General features: G+C 45.1%; 1 protein-coding gene across 3 annotated transcripts in view; it reads left to right on the forward strand.

Moving 5' to 3' along the window:
- Positions 1-553: 553 nt before the first annotated feature.
- MBOAT2 (membrane bound O-acyltransferase domain containing 2) overlaps positions 554-16,582 on the forward strand; it is a 127,043-nt gene continuing 111,014 nt past the window's right edge. The window contains exon 1 of one of the 3 annotated variants that reach the window (XM_044771914.2): positions 554-722. Coding sequence is in view for 1 of the 3 variants with exons in the window: in XM_044771913.2 (XP_044627848.2) it covers positions 1,507-1,581 (75 nt within the window). In the remaining 2 variants the exon portion in view is untranslated. Of the gene's footprint in view, positions 723-1,365; positions 1,582-16,582 lie in introns of those variants that run through there. The other 2 variants (XM_044771913.2, XM_070512638.1) reach the window with 2 other exon arrangements.

Below are 16,582 nucleotides of genomic sequence, written 5' to 3' on the forward strand. Positions count from 1 at the left end.
TCGGACACCTGACAGCTGAGGACAATCTCCCTACTGGGGTTAAGTTGGGGAAGAAGCGGGCCTAGTGTTTGAGATGTAAACTCTGAAGGTAATTCCTTGGATCTCAATCGTTTGTCTGCTATTTATTAGCTGTGCTTTCTCGGGCAAGTTAGTTAACTTCTCTGAGACTCAATTTCTTTGATTGAAGGTGGTAACAGTACCTATCTCACGTGGTTGTTGTGGGGATTAATCGAGCTATCAGAACTTGAAAGCATTTAAAGCAGTGTTTAAGGCATTAAAGCATGCGGTTGAACTCTCATTAACCATTAGTTATTTCTACCCCAAATTTCAGACTGTTAAATCCGTGCGATTTGGAGTTCTGATATTCTCCTCCAGCATTCCTCCTCTTTGGAAGTCTTCTACACCAAAGCTGACACGTGCATTTTCAAGGAACTCAAATGGGTCTGCTTTTACTAGGTGTGGGCAGATAGATTAGATCCATAACAAACCACCAGACACTGCAGGTCTGTGGAAACAGCGCACAACCGCACAGCCTGGGGGAGAAGGCGATCCAGGGGGAGGAGATGCTGGGAAAAGCCCTCCTTCCCGATGCCAGGCGGTCGCCCACAGGAGAGCCTACTGCAACACGGGGCAGGCGCAGGTGACAACCGTCCCCCTGCCCGGGGTGGGGCGCAACCGCGCCGTCTAACCGGACCAGAATCTCTCGCCCCTGGAAGGTCCAGGTGGGTTTGAGGGGGACCGAAAGGCACACACATCTGAAACTGGCCTCAAGTTGGGGCTTTTTCACAGCAATCCTGAAGACACAGGGACTTCTTATATAGGGCGCTTTTGTGGTTTGCTGCCCTCCTCCTCCCAGCCCCTGGCTTTGTCCCCAACTTCCCCCAGCGCTGGCTCGACGGCGCCCCTCACGCCGCCCCTTTGTCTGGAGGCCACCCTGTTCCGCTCTGCCGTCCACCGTCACTGCCAGAGAAGGGAAGGCTGAACCCCGACCCTCGGGGAGGAGGAATACGGGGAAGACCGTAACCAGCACCACCGCTCCCGAGCCGCCCTCCAGCTACAGCCCGGCCGCCCCTCGCCCCCTCCGCCCGGGCCTGGGGTGGGGGCGGGGCGCGGCGCGGCCGGCGCCCTCTGATTGGCTGAGGGCGTCGGGGCGCCGCGCCGTGATTGGGCAGCGGGGCTGTCTGGCGCGGGGGCGCGCGAGGTGGGGAGGGGGCGGCTGGAAGCTGCTGGAAGTCAGGGGGCGGGGCGGGCGCGCGGGCGCGGGCGGTCGGGGGCGCGGGCGCGAGGGCGGTCGGGGACGCGGGGCGCGGGGGCGCGGGGGTGCAAGGGGAGGGCCGAGCCGGTCACCGCCCCCGGCCCCTCCCCGGCCCCGCCCCTCGCCGCTCCGACCGCGGGCGGCCCGGGGGCAGGCGCGCCGGCTGCATCCCCATCCTCGGCGTAGCCGGCACAGGCGCGGGCGAGTGGCGCGGGCGGCCGGAGCTCGGCGGGCGGAGCGCCAGGCCGGCCATGGCCACTACCAGCACTACGGGCTCCACCCTGCTGCAGCCCCTCAGCAACGCCGTGCAGCTGCCCATCGACCAGGTACCCGCGGCGGCCCTGCTGGCATCGCGCCCTCGCCGCCCCCTCCCCGGCCGTGTGCCATCCGCGCGGGAGCCGGGAGCCGGGGCGCGGGCTGGGGAGGGGGCGACCCTCCTGTTGTTGTCTGCCCGCTGCCTCGGGCCCGCCGCCCCTCCCGGGCGTGCCCACCCCGCCCCCACGCCGCCCGGCCCTTGTCCGTGTAGCCCGGGGGGGCTCCGGGCATCGACGTGCGCGCGTGCATGCTTGGCCCTGCTCCCCGCCACGGCAGCGCCCCGACCCGGGGCGTGCGTGCATCGGGCAGGCGGCAATCCGGAGTCCCGAAGTCGCTTCCAGGGCGTGCGAGCATGGGTGTAGACATTGTGGAAATTGTGGAAAGGCTGTGCTTTGGGGGAGCTAGGGTGTCTGTGCCCTGCGCGCGTGGCACTGAACGCCCCACGGGGAAGTGGGATGGATGTGCCTGGGTGGAGAGTGCGCTGACACGGCGTGTGTGGCATGGAGGAGGCCAGCTTAAGGGTCAGCGACCTGCGCTTTGGGACACTTTCCGTTGAAGTGTGGCTTATTCAACAGAGAGGCAACAGTTTGCGGGAAGGCAGAGGTTATGAAGAAAAGTCAAAGTGAGTTAATAATGCCAGAATTTCTAGCTGAGAAAGTTGCAGCCTTATAGATCGAAGAACCCACCCTACCCACCGTCTGGCCCACCCCTCATAAAGCATTTGACACCGTTTAGGGAACGGTGGCGTTTAAATGAGGCCATTTGTGTTTGTATGAAAGGCCTAAGGATTCTTGAGAAATAAACAATATTGTGTTGGGAAAAGCAGTGCCATTTTTATTCAAAAAAGAAAGTTTGGAAGTATTTTGTCAGTGACATTTAGGGAAGTTGTTGATTAGGGGGTAGATAATAGCTCTAGCCCAAAGCTAGAAAATTTTGCTTAAAATTATTTGAAGTATACTTGCTCTAGAAGTGTTTGCGCTTTACAGGGGATCCTGGTTCACTGTCCTTCTCTTGAAAGTGTTGCTGTCATTTGGTGTCATCAGGGATTTTATTTATAATACGGATTCCTCTGTCTCCAGACTACGTTTCATAGCAGCGAGATGGAAAGACTCCTGTGTCTAACATTATGACACTGACTGCTTTGTGCTTTACTGTTTAAAAAAAGAATAGATGAAAGTATGTCCAACGAGTAAAAAAATTCTACCTTCTGTTCAAATCTGAATTCCTTACTTATATTTCAGTCACGCTTTTGGATCATAGTAAAATGCCTATCCCCCACAAGTCTTGAACAACAGTTACAATGTGTATCATGCTAATAAAGTACCAGCAGTGAAATTAATCATGTATTAAGAAAGTAGTCTTCTCTGTTTCTTAATAAACTACTCAGAACTTGGGGCTTTCCATCTTCTCAGCCCTGTGGAGGATTCTCAGTTTTCCAAAGGGAAGTGCAGTGTCTGACCTTTGCGTGTTTACACCCCTGACCTAAGTAGGTTGCCGCCAGTGTATCAGCAAATGCACGTTAGGTTTAAACATTTTTTTGCTCATGAGGAGCAGGGGAGATGGGCCTATACTTTTTCATTTATTTTAGGGAAACAGGTATATTCTCTGTTTCTCTCTCTCCCTACCGTGATGAAATATTTTCTTTACTACGTTAATACCTCTTAATTTATGTAAAGCGTATAACTTTTTAAAAGATGTTTAATATTAATGAACTCATTTAAACATCTCAGCAATCCAGAGCAAGTTCTTTTCAGCACTGCTGAAAGAAGCAGGAGAATCGAGAGAAGGTGACAGGACTTAAAATTTTGCCTTTCCTTCCTTATATCTATAGGTATTGATTTGGGACCTTGGACAACCTTTGTTGTCTTGGGACTATGAATTTGCATAGTCATTTGTATTTTGAGTTGTTTTCTCTAAGCAAGTCTTAATATTGGATTAATACCACACAAGCCTTAACTTTTTATAGTGATAATAAACGTTTCTTTGAAGCACTGAAGAATTGACTTTTTTTTTGCTGATAACGCTCTTGGAATAACTAAAAACTCATATTGTAAAATTGGATGAATGAATAGTCATTTAGCCATTATTTAAAAATTGAGCAATGTAGAAAATACTTTTTGTAACATGTAAATAATTGTCCAAGTTGAGAGAAACTGTAAGAATTGGTTGTAATCAAATAGTGTGATTCAACAGGAAAAAGACAAATCAGGAAATGAAAAGTGTAAAAATATGACTTGTTAGTATGTTAATTTGGTATGTGCTAATTAACAATGTTTTGAAAATTTAGGAAATTATGAAAGCAGTTATTTGATGTCAGAAGAAGAAAAGGACCTTACGACCCGGAAAAATAGTTTAACTTTTTTACTCGAGTGAATTTATGAAATGACAAATTATTGGCATATATGGAATATAAGAATGTACCTTGCAGGGTCAGGTAGGAGAGAAAGGAGGAAATGTTTTGCAGTAAGACCAGGCAAGGAAAAGGAACAAAATATCTTGCCTTCAATTCCTGGGTTGTTTAATCTTTCCTGAGGATTCCAGAGTGACCTTGAGGTAACCGTAGTATTTGTTCAATAGTCCTTAAGTTTAAATAAAAATGTAAAATCTAGTATCAAGTGAGGTTAAATGATGCTTTAAGCCAGGAAATGTGTAGCAAGTGATGTTTCCCCTTTCTAGGCCTTGCATTCCAGGCGACTTTGTTTCTAGTGTGGTTATCATTAAAGGTATGTATAGAGAGTGGGTTTTGAGGAGGATCTGGACTCAGGGAGAGCTGCGCTAAAGACAAGGGCCAGACATGCCATTGAGAAGACATCGCATGTCCTGGAACGCAATTGTGTTCTTTATTAGTTGCTGATGTGGTAAATTTTTAAAAGACCCCAAAGTGAGGAGTTCCAAACATGAGAGAATAATTACATGTCCCAGATCAACCTAATTTTTAGAGTGTTTGTTTTTTACCCCAACATATCATATGTTCTGTTACTGTGCATTTACGCAACTCTCTGTTACTAGATGAGCTTGCTCTCCAGCCTTCTTCTCCCTCTCTCCCTCCCTCTCTTCCTTTCTCTCCCCCACCTTTCTTTTTTAACTGTTTTCTTTCCTTATGTCCCATGATATGCTGTAATTACTATGAACCTGGAGTAAATTTCTCTAGTGACGTGATAATCCAGGAGGCATACTTGGCAGACGGCCAGTTAGGGATGAGACTGGCTTATGGAGAGTCATTGAACAGTCCTGTTTGGGGACAGGGTCATTGTTTTAGGGATGATGTGCTGAACGTTTTGGGTGAGGAGAGGGGCCAGAGGGAGACTCAAGGTATTTCGAAAGGTTTGGAGGAGGGAGAAAAGATGGGTGGGGAAGGAGGCCAACCTGTTACATGTTACTACTCCTGTAAAGTCAGGCGATGACTCTAATGGGTGGCACCTTACAGTTTACAGATCTCTTTCAAATGCGTTATATTATTTAATTGACTCCCCACAACACCTTATGGAGTCGGATGAAACTCAGGGGCTGAAGTATTTAGCTTCAGGTATATATATATAATTGAATAAAAGATTGCTTTTAATTTATAGTCTTAACATGGGGCAGATAATTTTGGTAGATCATTGTTTTAGATCCGAGTTGCCGATACATTTTTAGAGAAGAGGGTGAAGAGAGAAATTCCTGAACACTGAAGTGCTAATGGTAATGGTGGAATAGGAAAAACCATGTGTGTATGGAAAGAGAGAAAGAAGCACCGAGGCTTATAAAGTCCTGTTTCCTTTTCAGTCAGTTTGTTGATTGACCTTTTCTGTATATTTCCCAGTGCTACGTAGACAACTGGTGAAGGGAACGAATATATTAGGGAAGAGAGTAGTTTGGAACATTAACTTCCTAATCCTCCTATAGTTGGGTCCTGTGATGAGCCTCATTTTATAGATGAAGAAATAAGTGAAGTTCTCAGTATTGAGCCTTTTTAAGAATATGACTTTTAGGAGAAGGAGGAGAATGGCAATAAAACAAACAAAGGTTGATTTTCTTTTAAAGTTGGCATTTGAATGCTCTAGGTTTAGGACATAAATATTTAACTCATTTGTCTATCCTGTCTGCTTTTACACCCATAATGAGCATCAGCCTTCGTCTCAAGAACCCTGAAATACTGGGACGATCTGCTGTGGAAGATTCCTCTTAATAAGGAAGGCATATGGGACTGGAAATCTTGAATCTGTATTTTAGGCCCCGTCAGTTAACTAATTTTGGATATGTCACTTTACGTAAATGAGTTTCCTCCTGTGTAAAATGTGTGTTGTGCTTAGTTTTAAAATTGCATGATTCTGTGTTTCTGTCATGAACTGAAGAAGCTGTCCCAGATTCTTTTTGGACTCACTTGGAGGGAATATACATAAAAACTTGGGGGAGGAAAATGGACTAATAAATTTTGAAGAAGTTTTCAAGTGTGAGTTGAAACTGCCTCTCTGTTGAATCCGAAGCAACTAAGCAAAATACCACATGTCTTGAAAGTTGCTTTAACGTCAGTTTCCCGTGTCCCGTTTCCCTGTGTTGATAGGAGGTCACAGTGTGGTTTGGGAGTGGCCGGATGGAGTTGGAACCAGATTCTGCCAGCCTTGTGCTGTTTGGAAAGTTACTGTATTTTTCTATAACCCTAGTTTCCTCATCTGTAAAGATAATGAGAAGTAGTACCTACTTGTAGATTATTGTGAAGATTAAAACACTTAACCTGTGGAAAGTGCCTGGCTCTAGTATATGTTTGATACACAGTCCTTTCCTCTCGACAAATTATTAAATATTTTGAATTTACATTTTTATTTTGAGAGGTTAACATCTGTTCGTACGTATTCCATTTTTAATCTTTAGGACTTGCTGCTTAGGAAGGGAAATACGAGGCTCAGGTTCAGTCATAAGCCCAAGCAGTGATTAAACTAGGATTAAAATCTAGTTTTGAATTTGGAGTCAGAGGTGGTTTTTCTGCTTCCTTACTGTTCAAGAGTTCTTTGTCCCCCTGCTTTAGGAGAGCTTCCTATGTTGTTACTGCCTTGATAGGTACAAATAACCCTCGTCTCTGTTAACTGTGGTTCATCAGCGCTGACTTTCCAGGGAATTATTCAAACAGCTCACACACAGCTTTTGCCTGCAGTCGGTTTAACAGGTGGGATTCTACCATGATAGAACTTGGCAAGACTTCTTTAAAACAAAACAGGCTGTGAGCCCGACCCTCAGAAGAGTGGTCATGTAATGACTTTATGAATGACGTGGGTGAAGCCTGAAGTCCTGCTTTGGTCAATATGCAGGGTGTGGAAAGGGGAGGGACAGCTGATGTGCGAAGACAGCCTCAGGATGCTCGAGATCTGGATTACCGCTGACCATGCGCTCCTCTTTCTTCCTTTGCTTGTTGAAATCCTAACCATTTTTCCCAGCCTGCATCCAGTGCGCCTGGCGTATCAGTCTTTTCCTGAATCCCATCTGACGTGACTGCTTTCTTATTTGAACCACAAAAGCATTTTGGATTTGGCACTGTTCTGGCGTTTATCTTCTGCTCAGTGTTGTATGTATCAGTGAGGGTTCTGGTAGGAAACAGACGGAACTAGGTAGCCAAGGAGACTGTAAGAACTGTTTACTAAGATATTGGCAGTTTAGGGAAGTCAGCAAGGAGTAGTATAGTCCCCGGTACCAGCTCCACTAGGCCTAGAGGGGCAAGGGGAAGGAAGGGCAGAGCCGCAAGGGGTTGCTGTGGAGCAGCCTGCCAGGAGGAGCTGGGGCCTCTGGTGAGGGACCAGCCAGCCAGCGGTGAACTTGGGAGGGGGATTGAGGGGAGATGAATATCCCTCCGTCCCCACGCATCCTCCGTCTCCTGCTGGTGTCTCCTTCAGAGGCAAGTTGGTGCTTTGGGAGCACAGAGTAAAGTGGAGAGTGGGTCTGGAGGACATTTAAATACTATCGAAAACATTATGATTACTAATATGTCTTTTACAGTATTGCTCATTTCTCTACCTGATGAATACAATTAAAAACCCTTTGTCAGACCCCTATATGCACATCCTCATTCTCTTCTTCTCAGTCATAAATTTTGGAAGAACAGTTGATTCCTGCTATTTCCATTTTCCTGATTCCTATTCACTCTTGCAACCATCGCAACCAGTGTCTAATAGCCAAGTCCAGTGCCAAACTTTGAGCAATACAGTACTAATCAGTTGCTTCCTTGCCTAAAACTCTTCCCGGTTTCCATGCTGCCTGTTGCAGTGCTTTTTCAAGTGTGGCTCTGAGGCCACTCGCATCAAAAATCACTTGGGATTGTTGTTAAAAATATATATTCCCAGTTTCTACTCAGACCTACTGAATGAGGGCTATGGGATCTGCATTTTTGACCAAGCCCTTTCTAACTCCCCATCTCCCACCACCATCAGAGGCAGAGAGCTACCTGGCCACGTTTTTTAAGATTCTCCATATTGTTAAAAGGTAGTAAAAATGTAATTTTTTTTTTTTTTTCTGAGGAAGATTCTCCCTGAGCTAACGTCTGTTGCCTGTCTTTCTCTATTTTGTATGTGGGTCACTGCCACAGCATGGCCACTGATGAGTCGTGTAGGTTCATGCGTGGGAACTGAACCTGGGCCACTGAAGTGGAGCACGCCAAACTTAACCACTAGTCCATGGGGCCAGCCCCTGTATTGTATTTTTCAAATATATGCACTTAACTAATTAATGTGTAACCTTCAAAATATAATGCAGGGTAACTCTGCTATCGGCAGTATAATCACAAGATTTAGGAAAAAATAAAATCCATAGTGCACTCTAGGCAGTATGGCCTTGAAATGGGACAAGTTTTTAGTTGAATGATATATATGTCTCCTTCCAATCCTGTCATTGTATCTCTGGTGACTTTATAACCTCATGTGTAGAAAATGTCAGAAGTCTAAATTTGGGGTCCTTCCTGAATGTGAGAGGCCCTGCTCTACTGGATTCTTACTGCATGCTTGCCTCGGAGAACCACTGGCCTAAAGGAGAAGCTGCCAGCTCCTTTTTTGTTATTCAGACCACCCCTCACACATGCTCGGACTCTCTCCAGACAGGAGCAGTACGTTGCCCAAAGCCGTGCATACAGAAGTGGTAGAGCTGGAATCAACTCCCGGTCTGCCGATGCTTAAAGTACTTGCATACTCAGTTGCTTAAAGTTCCTTTTACTCCATGCCTTTGAATAAGCTATCTCCTTTGCCTGAAATCCCCTCCACACTTTTTTGACCCAGCAAACCCATGTTTTTCAATATTTAGCTGAGGCCTAAGTTGCAGCTCCTTGATGAAGCTTTTTAAGATCTCTCCCATCCTGTCCAGTCACTTGACGCTCGTTTTTGGGCCTCTATTGTGTGTATAATACACACACAGACTGGAAGTAAGTAGAAAGCTTCTGCCTGGGGCCGCCGGCGTACAGGTGGAGCCCCTTCAAGGAGCCGTCTCCTAACCTCTGCAGCCTTTCTGTGCGGAGGCAGGCACCGTGGGGGAAGCTCTGAGAGCAGCCAGCCAGCTAGTTGTCCTGCTCAACCTCTCTCCTTAGCTCTGGATTCCACCAGCCTCTCCCGCTTCTGCAAAGCAAAAACCCAGTGTCAGCTAGATCTGTCTTTCTTAGGAAGGAATTAACTGGCGCATTTTTGGGGTCTTTGCTCGTGTCCACTGGCTACCTGTCAAATGTGAGTATCCTTCCAACTCTAGCAAGTAGTGGTATGAGAATCCCCCTTTGGTTCCCGGTGACTTGACCATCCTTGTTGTAAGGGCCACCCGAGCACTTGCCTCGTGCCCCTCTCCCGCTTGAACCTGCTCTGACAGCACCTGTAGCACTTACTTCTTTTGCTTACTTTACAGGTCTCCCTGCCAAGCTATAAGTTCCTTAAGAATAGAAGCCTTCTCTTACTCATGTTTGTGTCCCTGATGCTTGGGACCAGCATTGGCACAGAGTGTGTTTGCAGCCAGCAGGACTTGTGTGGGGAGGAGCATAGACTGGCTCCAGTGGTGGTCACCGCTTATTAGCTGTGTAGTCTTAGCACTGGCTGATCTTTTGTGAGCTTCAGTTCCCTGGTCTCTGGAATAGGGCAGAGGGTGGGCCCCGCCTCATGGGGTGTGAGCGGCATTAAGGGGCTAGTGCGCGTGCAGGGCAGAGCACACAGTGAAAGCACAGCCGGTGCTGGGTGTTACTCACAACTGAGGTGCTCCTCCAGGGGTTGTGGGGGACAGTACTGTACAGGAAAGCCTGTCCCTCAGGTTCTTCAGAGTCCTTCAGTGCATTTTCAGTGACCCGTTTTGCAACTATTTGAGTGTCTAATGTGTGCCAGACAGTGTGCTGGACACACGGGAGACAAAGAAGAAAGTGGCTGCAGGCTCATGCAGTGATTTCTAGACTTCTTCAAAACAACAGTTACTAGGAGGCAGGGCTGAGCTCAGCGTGGAGGTCCCGGGGCGAGTGCTCGGCTCTCAGGAGTCCTCTTCCTGGGAGCACTTCCCTTGTTCACTGTCTTTCATTGGCACTCACCCCTCCCGGGCTGGAAGGCAGTCTGTGAGGCTGGGAAATCAATGGTGACCCTTCCCTGGATGAGGTGCTTCCTGGTCTTTGCAGCTCAGCTGGCTGAGCTCCCCAGATCGGGTCCAGGTCACCCTGAGCCTGCAGCTCCTCCAGCTGGTCACTCTGTGCCTCTTCCTAGTGGCGTAGCCCTGCGAGTCTGGGGCCTGTGTCGCGAGGCCCACCACGGACTGCACAGCAGGTCTCCGGGAGTTAGACGGAAGCCACGCAAACCTTTATGGCTGACTTTGTTTCTTCAACAGGGTTTCTTGAAAGGAGATGTGCAAAGCCTTGAAGAATTTTGGGGGAATGTGACTGATTATTCAAACGGAAATAATGGTAACTATGAGAGGTGTCAGTGTTCTCAGCTAGATGATTACAGTGTCAGGTGATAAGGGGCGATTGGAAAGAGAAGCTTTATCAGCATCATTATCGAGAGATTCAGACAAAAGAAGCCTTCAGAGTGCGTAATTGTCTGGATCCAGAAAGAACAAAGGGCTGTTGCTTTTACTGCCGGACCCTCTCCCCTCTCACCTTTTAGCGGGACCCTCCAAAAGGGCTCCTTTGGGATATCCCCCCCCCGTCCCCCAAAAAGCCAGTCCCGGGGAAGCCTGGCTTCGGGCCAGCTGCAGGTGTCATCAGCAGGTCCTCCCCAGCGGCCAGTGTCCTGGTGGAGTGAGGAAGCCAGGGGCCTCCCCCGACTGCCAGCCAGGTGGATCTCACTCTTCCATACAGGCCCAGGCCGCTGACCAGCTCGCCTGGCTCCTGTCTGGCAATCGGACAGAAATGTAGCATACTTTCTGTTTTAACCCATAATTCCATAGAAACTTTTTTAGTTTTTAGAGGTTTTCTGTGCCAAACTAGGTGATTGTGGAAGGTCAGAGTTGTAGATAATAAATAATTTTATATATATTTAAGTTACTCAGTTACATGTATTTTAAAATAAAATAAATCGCTCCCTGCTCATACAAACAAAAAAATTCTGAATGTTTTCATTTTCTTTTTGAAACCGAATTATAGGTAGAACTGTAACACATGAAAGACGTTCAGGTGAAACTCACTTTGTTAAAACTGAATGGAGAGAGAGGCCTGCCTTCTGCGGAACCGCTGGTTTCAAAACCGCCGTCGCCTGGGTGCTCAGTGAATAGTGATTGAATTGGGTGCATCTAATTTAACAATATTAAATTTCAAAGATGAATGTAAAGATCTGCACTGAAGTTCTAGAAGTGAATTGTCTGGAAGGAGAGTTGCCTGAGACCAGCATTACATTTTGTGGATAAACCCTGGGAGTTTTTGTTGATTATAAGGTGGTGTTTAGCTGGCTAGGTCATGGGTTAAGCAGTGTAGTTAATGCCAACATCAATTCCAGATTCAAACGTCTGGAGGCTACCAGCCAAGGAGCATAACTGAGTGTAAATGTAGGTGCAGCCATTTCTGAGGTGTGGGCAGCATGGCCATCTGGAAAGCCCAGGCCCAGCCTGAAAGGAAAACCCCCATTCACTTTTGCTCATGGTTACCAAAGCTGATTTTTCAAGGGAAGCTGGAGTTCTGGACTTTTTGCAAAAATATGATTTTTAAAATTTTGACTAAAATTTGCTTTTCTTCTTTTGAGCCCAAACAACACACCTGGGCCACATTTAGCTTATTGGCCATCAGGAAGTAGGTAGCACTTTCTGTTGTAGTTGATGGTGGTCAGTCCAATCAAAAGTACACTGTCTTGTTCTGAGACTTCAAAGGGACATTGACAGACCAGAGTATGACCGTAGCAGGGCAGTCAGGGCTCCAGAAGGCTCGGGAACCATGCCGTGCAGTCGTTGAAGATGCAGTTCTTATATTTCGTCACTTAGTAATTTCATCCTTAGATTGGCCAAGAGAATTTCAAATTAAATTTTATCTTACTAGTTCTTTTCATTTGGAGTGCATCACATCTTGGAGATAATCTTGACAGGTACAATCCCGTTAAAGTGGAAAGGTTGGAACTTCACACCATCATTTATTCTTTTTGTAGATCCAGTATTATAATTATTAATTGGTCTAAGTTGTTATGGCTGTTTTGTGGGGTATGAAAAAAAAAATATGTGGCTGGTAGAGAATAAAGTAATACTCGGGAAGGTCTTGTGTGCCTTATAAGCCCCTATCAGTTTTTCAGTTTTTTTAGAGTGTATATTGAATTTTGGCTGGAATGTTTTATCTTGTGATGACTGTTCAGGGTTTGGAGTTTAGGCTTGATCTACAGTGTGCCGCACTGTGAGTGTGAGCATGCCTTTTCTAATGCTAGGACTCGCGCAGCTGTTCATGTTAGCTGCTTACCAAGAATAGAAGTGACGAAGATTTTTGGTGTCTGCACAGAGCCAAGAGGATGAAGGTAGAGGGCAGGGTGGAGGTCCCCTTAGCTAGTACTTGGTTTCGTTGGGGATAGTTAAGGGGTCCTTGGTCTAAGATTATAATCCTGCTATAATGTGGTCCCTGTACCTTTCCTGTAGCATGAGACTAGTCATGTCTTCTCCTTCTGTTCCTGGAAAATACTTTTAAAGCCACATAGTAAAGGAAAATCTTGGTATATTTGGCATCACAACATTGAGCTTCAGCTTTCCATTAGATTTGAATGAAAATTCTGATAAAGTAATCAAAATTGAAGAGTAGAATTTTGGGTGTTGTCAAACTGTATATTTGTTAGAATTTTCTATATGGATTGGAGGATTCATTTCTAAAGAGTTAGGTTTCTTTTTTAAGGTACAGGAGATATAAATTATGGAGAACTATTCTGTTCCAAGAAGGTTTTTGGCATCAATTCAGAATTTTACCACATAGGAGTATAGAGTAATTTATAAAGTAACTTTGTTAGGAATATGGTATTTGGTAGGAAACACTTGAGTAGATTTTTAAACAGTCCTGCTGGGAATATTAAAGACAAAAGGATGTTGGGACCATTTCAGCAAAGACAAAATGATTGGAATAGTGCCAGAAGGCTGCTCTTGGCTTGTTTTCCTTTTTGTAGTGATTTATTGGAAACAGGAACCTCTGGAAAATAAAGAAAATACTAAACGACTTTTCCCTGTTTTGGCGCCAACTCCAGATTTGGTAAATATATGATATTGGAGTTTTAGCTCTTGTAAAATGGTGGAGAAGGGCAGTACAGATCATTGTGCCTTGGCCAAGTCGGTAACGTGGGTTAGCAAGTAGATTAGCCATCTGTATGTTGGACAGTAAACAGTGTGCAGCAGGGCGAGTACAGAAGAGGGAAGCCAACTGTTTTGTGTGTTACTGTATGTTAATACAGCAGGGAAGATGGACTGTGATCAAAATCAAGACCCTTCTCTGAAACTGGGAATGGACTGGACTGGGTAGCAATAGTGTAGAAGGCAAACCTTGGACAAATTGGCATCGTTTGAGAATCATTGCAGAATTGGAAAGTTTTAGTCTGTAGTGAATGTTGGTGCTTTTAGAAGATTTTTATAAAAGGAAAGTTACTGGGTTATTGGTGTCACTTTAGATGTTAGAATTTATCATTTTGGTGTAAAGATAGAAGGGGATAAGTAGATGTCGTCGTTTATTGAGTGCGTAGTACAGGCCAGGGGTTTTCTTAGGTCCTGGAGAGATGCAGAGATGAGTAAGAGCTGGTTGGGGCTCTGAGCTTCTAGTCTACTGGGAATAGAAAGACTGACAAATATTTACAGCCTGTGAATGAGTGTCAGGAGAGAGAGATGTTGGAATTGGTTTGGATGAGGCTGCTGCAACAAGCGTCCCAAACATGAGACAGTGACGTGAAGATAATAGAGGGTTATTGCTTTCACATAACAGTTTTGATGTAAATGGCCCAGATTGGTGGATAGTTCTGCTCTGCCTGGTCATCCAGAGGCTTGTGTTCCTTCCAGCACATTTCCCTGGTTCCTGGGGCCTTGTTATCAGCCTGGTTGAGGCTAGTTTGCTTAGGGCGGTGGTCCTTGAGCTTGAGGTTGCGTGGGAGTCCCCTGCAGCACTTGTTGAAACTCAGAGGGCCCTGCACCTGGGGTTTCTGACTCAGGAGGTCTGGTTGGGGCCCGATCATTCTCAGGTGTAAGAGGTTCACGAGTGACCTTACTGCTGCTGGTCTGCGGCCGTACTGTGAGAACTTGGAGGGGTCCAGTCATCCAGCAGAAAAGAAGGGGAAAGAACCCTTACGGTCGCATTTGTTGGCTAGAAGTAGCACATACATAGATAGCACTTTGACTCACATGCCTTTTGTTAGAGCTTTGTCACATGGCCACAGGTCACAGCAAGGAGATGGGTGGGGGCTAGTAAATGTCGCTTATCTGGGCAGCCATGCCCAGCTACGGTTCTTTTATGGTGGGAGAGCAGGGCAGGCTGCACCACATTCTGGAATCATCTTGGGAAAAACAACTGTTAACTCCGGGTTGGAATGCTCAGGGCAAGGTAACTTCTGAGCTAAAATCTTGAAGGCTACATTTTCTTGGCATCCCAGAACAGAAGCGCAACTTGTAGTTGAGGAAACAATGTTTGCAAAGGAAAGGAGGGGCAGGCTCACTCCTTCAGTAAATGTTGATTGATGGCCGGGCTTTGTAAAGGGGAGGCCTGGTATTGCAACGGTTAGAGGGTAGATGGGCAGGGCGTGATCATCCAGCTGATTAACAATCAACCCAGTTTCATGTTTAGGAGTCAGCTTGCCTTAAATTGTGGTTCTGCCACTTAGTGTCTCAGCTATGTCGGTCGCTTGAGCCTTGGTTTATCAGTATCACAGAGCCTAGTGCAGAGTAAGCGCTCTTTAAATGTTAGCCATCACTGTTACTGCGCCTTGGGTGTGAACTGCTCTCGTGAAATAAAATCTTCTCTGGGAAATCTCTGGTGGATGGTCATCTGGCTTCTGCTTGAACACTTTTGAGATGGAGAGCTTGCTCCCTTTATTAGGGTGGCCAGTCCATTTCTGGATAGCTGTAGTTAGAGAGTCTGTAATCTTGGGGCTCACAAACTCTTTGGAATAGTCCAGAAGCGATCCGATTAAGCTCACTTCTTCATGGTCACCTTTTAGGTCGTTGGAGACATTCTGTTCTTTTTTCACATGGTTGGCTTACGAACAACTGCACTTTAATAAATTAGGTATCAATACCCTTAAATCTTCTAATATGGGATTCCTGGGCTTATGTGTGAGCATTCCTAGCTGTCTGAGGATGGCGAGCCCCGCATCTGAAAGCTCAGTTTGATTGTTGCTCTCTTTAGAGTATTGCAGTGCTGGCACACTTGTTTGAAGATTTATTGCTTTTTGTCTCTATTTACTAATATAATTAAAAATAAAAATAAAATTACTGATTTAGTACTAAGCATGTTCTTATAAATAATACGGTTGAGACAGTGATAGAAATCCCTAGGCATGCCCCAAATACCACTTCCTAGACTCAGTGGACTCTCTTCTCAGCTGGCTGATGATGTGTTAAGGTATGAAAAAAAGAGCACAACTGAAGAACACGGATGAAATACTGGAAGTGTATTATCTAAGATTGCACTTAAATAGGGGTCTGTGAAATGACATTTTTGATCAGATGTCTAATGGCTAAGTGCTAAAATCAACATTAAGTTAAAACTGATTATAATTCAGGTGAACGTCAAAAATTTCTTTGTCTTCAACTCCTGAAAATTCATCGACACTGTCCTCTAATTATTTCTGCAAACATTTATTTCTCTCTGTAGAGTCTAACAATAGGAATTCTCTTCTTAAGACATTCTTATGAAAACTGTTCATTTCAGGTTTAATTAATGAGAACAAAACGTGTTTTGGATACCCCAGTTCTCTTTAACTCTTTCCTTTTTTTTCCTTATTCCTTATATGTTTTTATTATGTTTGTGTGACTCATTATGGATATTACTGTGTGCGCGTTTAGGATTTTTTCTTCTTGTGCAATTGAGATGGCAGAGCTAATTATTCTGCTTTTAATTCATTCACACAAGATGTGTAGAATTCCCAAATAGAGCTTTTTCATTTAAAAAAGTCATTTTTCATGACTTAAACAGAACTAGATAACTAACGATCGAATACTGTTCTTAAAGGTTATTCTGTCTTATGTTAGTACACTAAACAATTTTCCAAGTAATAGAATTATAAAATAACCTTATCTCTTGCTGACTTTTTAAAAGATTTATAAACATTTGGCTCATAGTATATACAGTGTTCTTCCTAGTGTTGTCATATAAATGAACTTTTTTCAATACTCATGTTAACTCATCTGTTTTCCTATTAATAGTTTTCCTGCTCATCAGTTATAACAGCATTTTACTCTTATAATAACAAACATGTATTTACATTTTAACTGATAGACTGTTGATATATAAATCATATAAGGTGATTTCACTCCAAGTTAAATATAGAATGCTTGTCTGTATATATTTGCAAGTTAATATTCATATGTGAACAATAAACATAAATGACATGTATTGTTTGTATGTTTTGTTTTTCGCTGATCAGAAATGATGATAGGGAGCCAGCC

This window comes from Equus asinus, chromosome 6 (genome assembly GCF_041296235.1).
Source record: "Equus asinus isolate D_3611 breed Donkey chromosome 6, EquAss-T2T_v2, whole genome shotgun sequence".
Taxonomy (NCBI): Eukaryota; Metazoa; Chordata; class Mammalia; order Perissodactyla; family Equidae; genus Equus; species Equus asinus.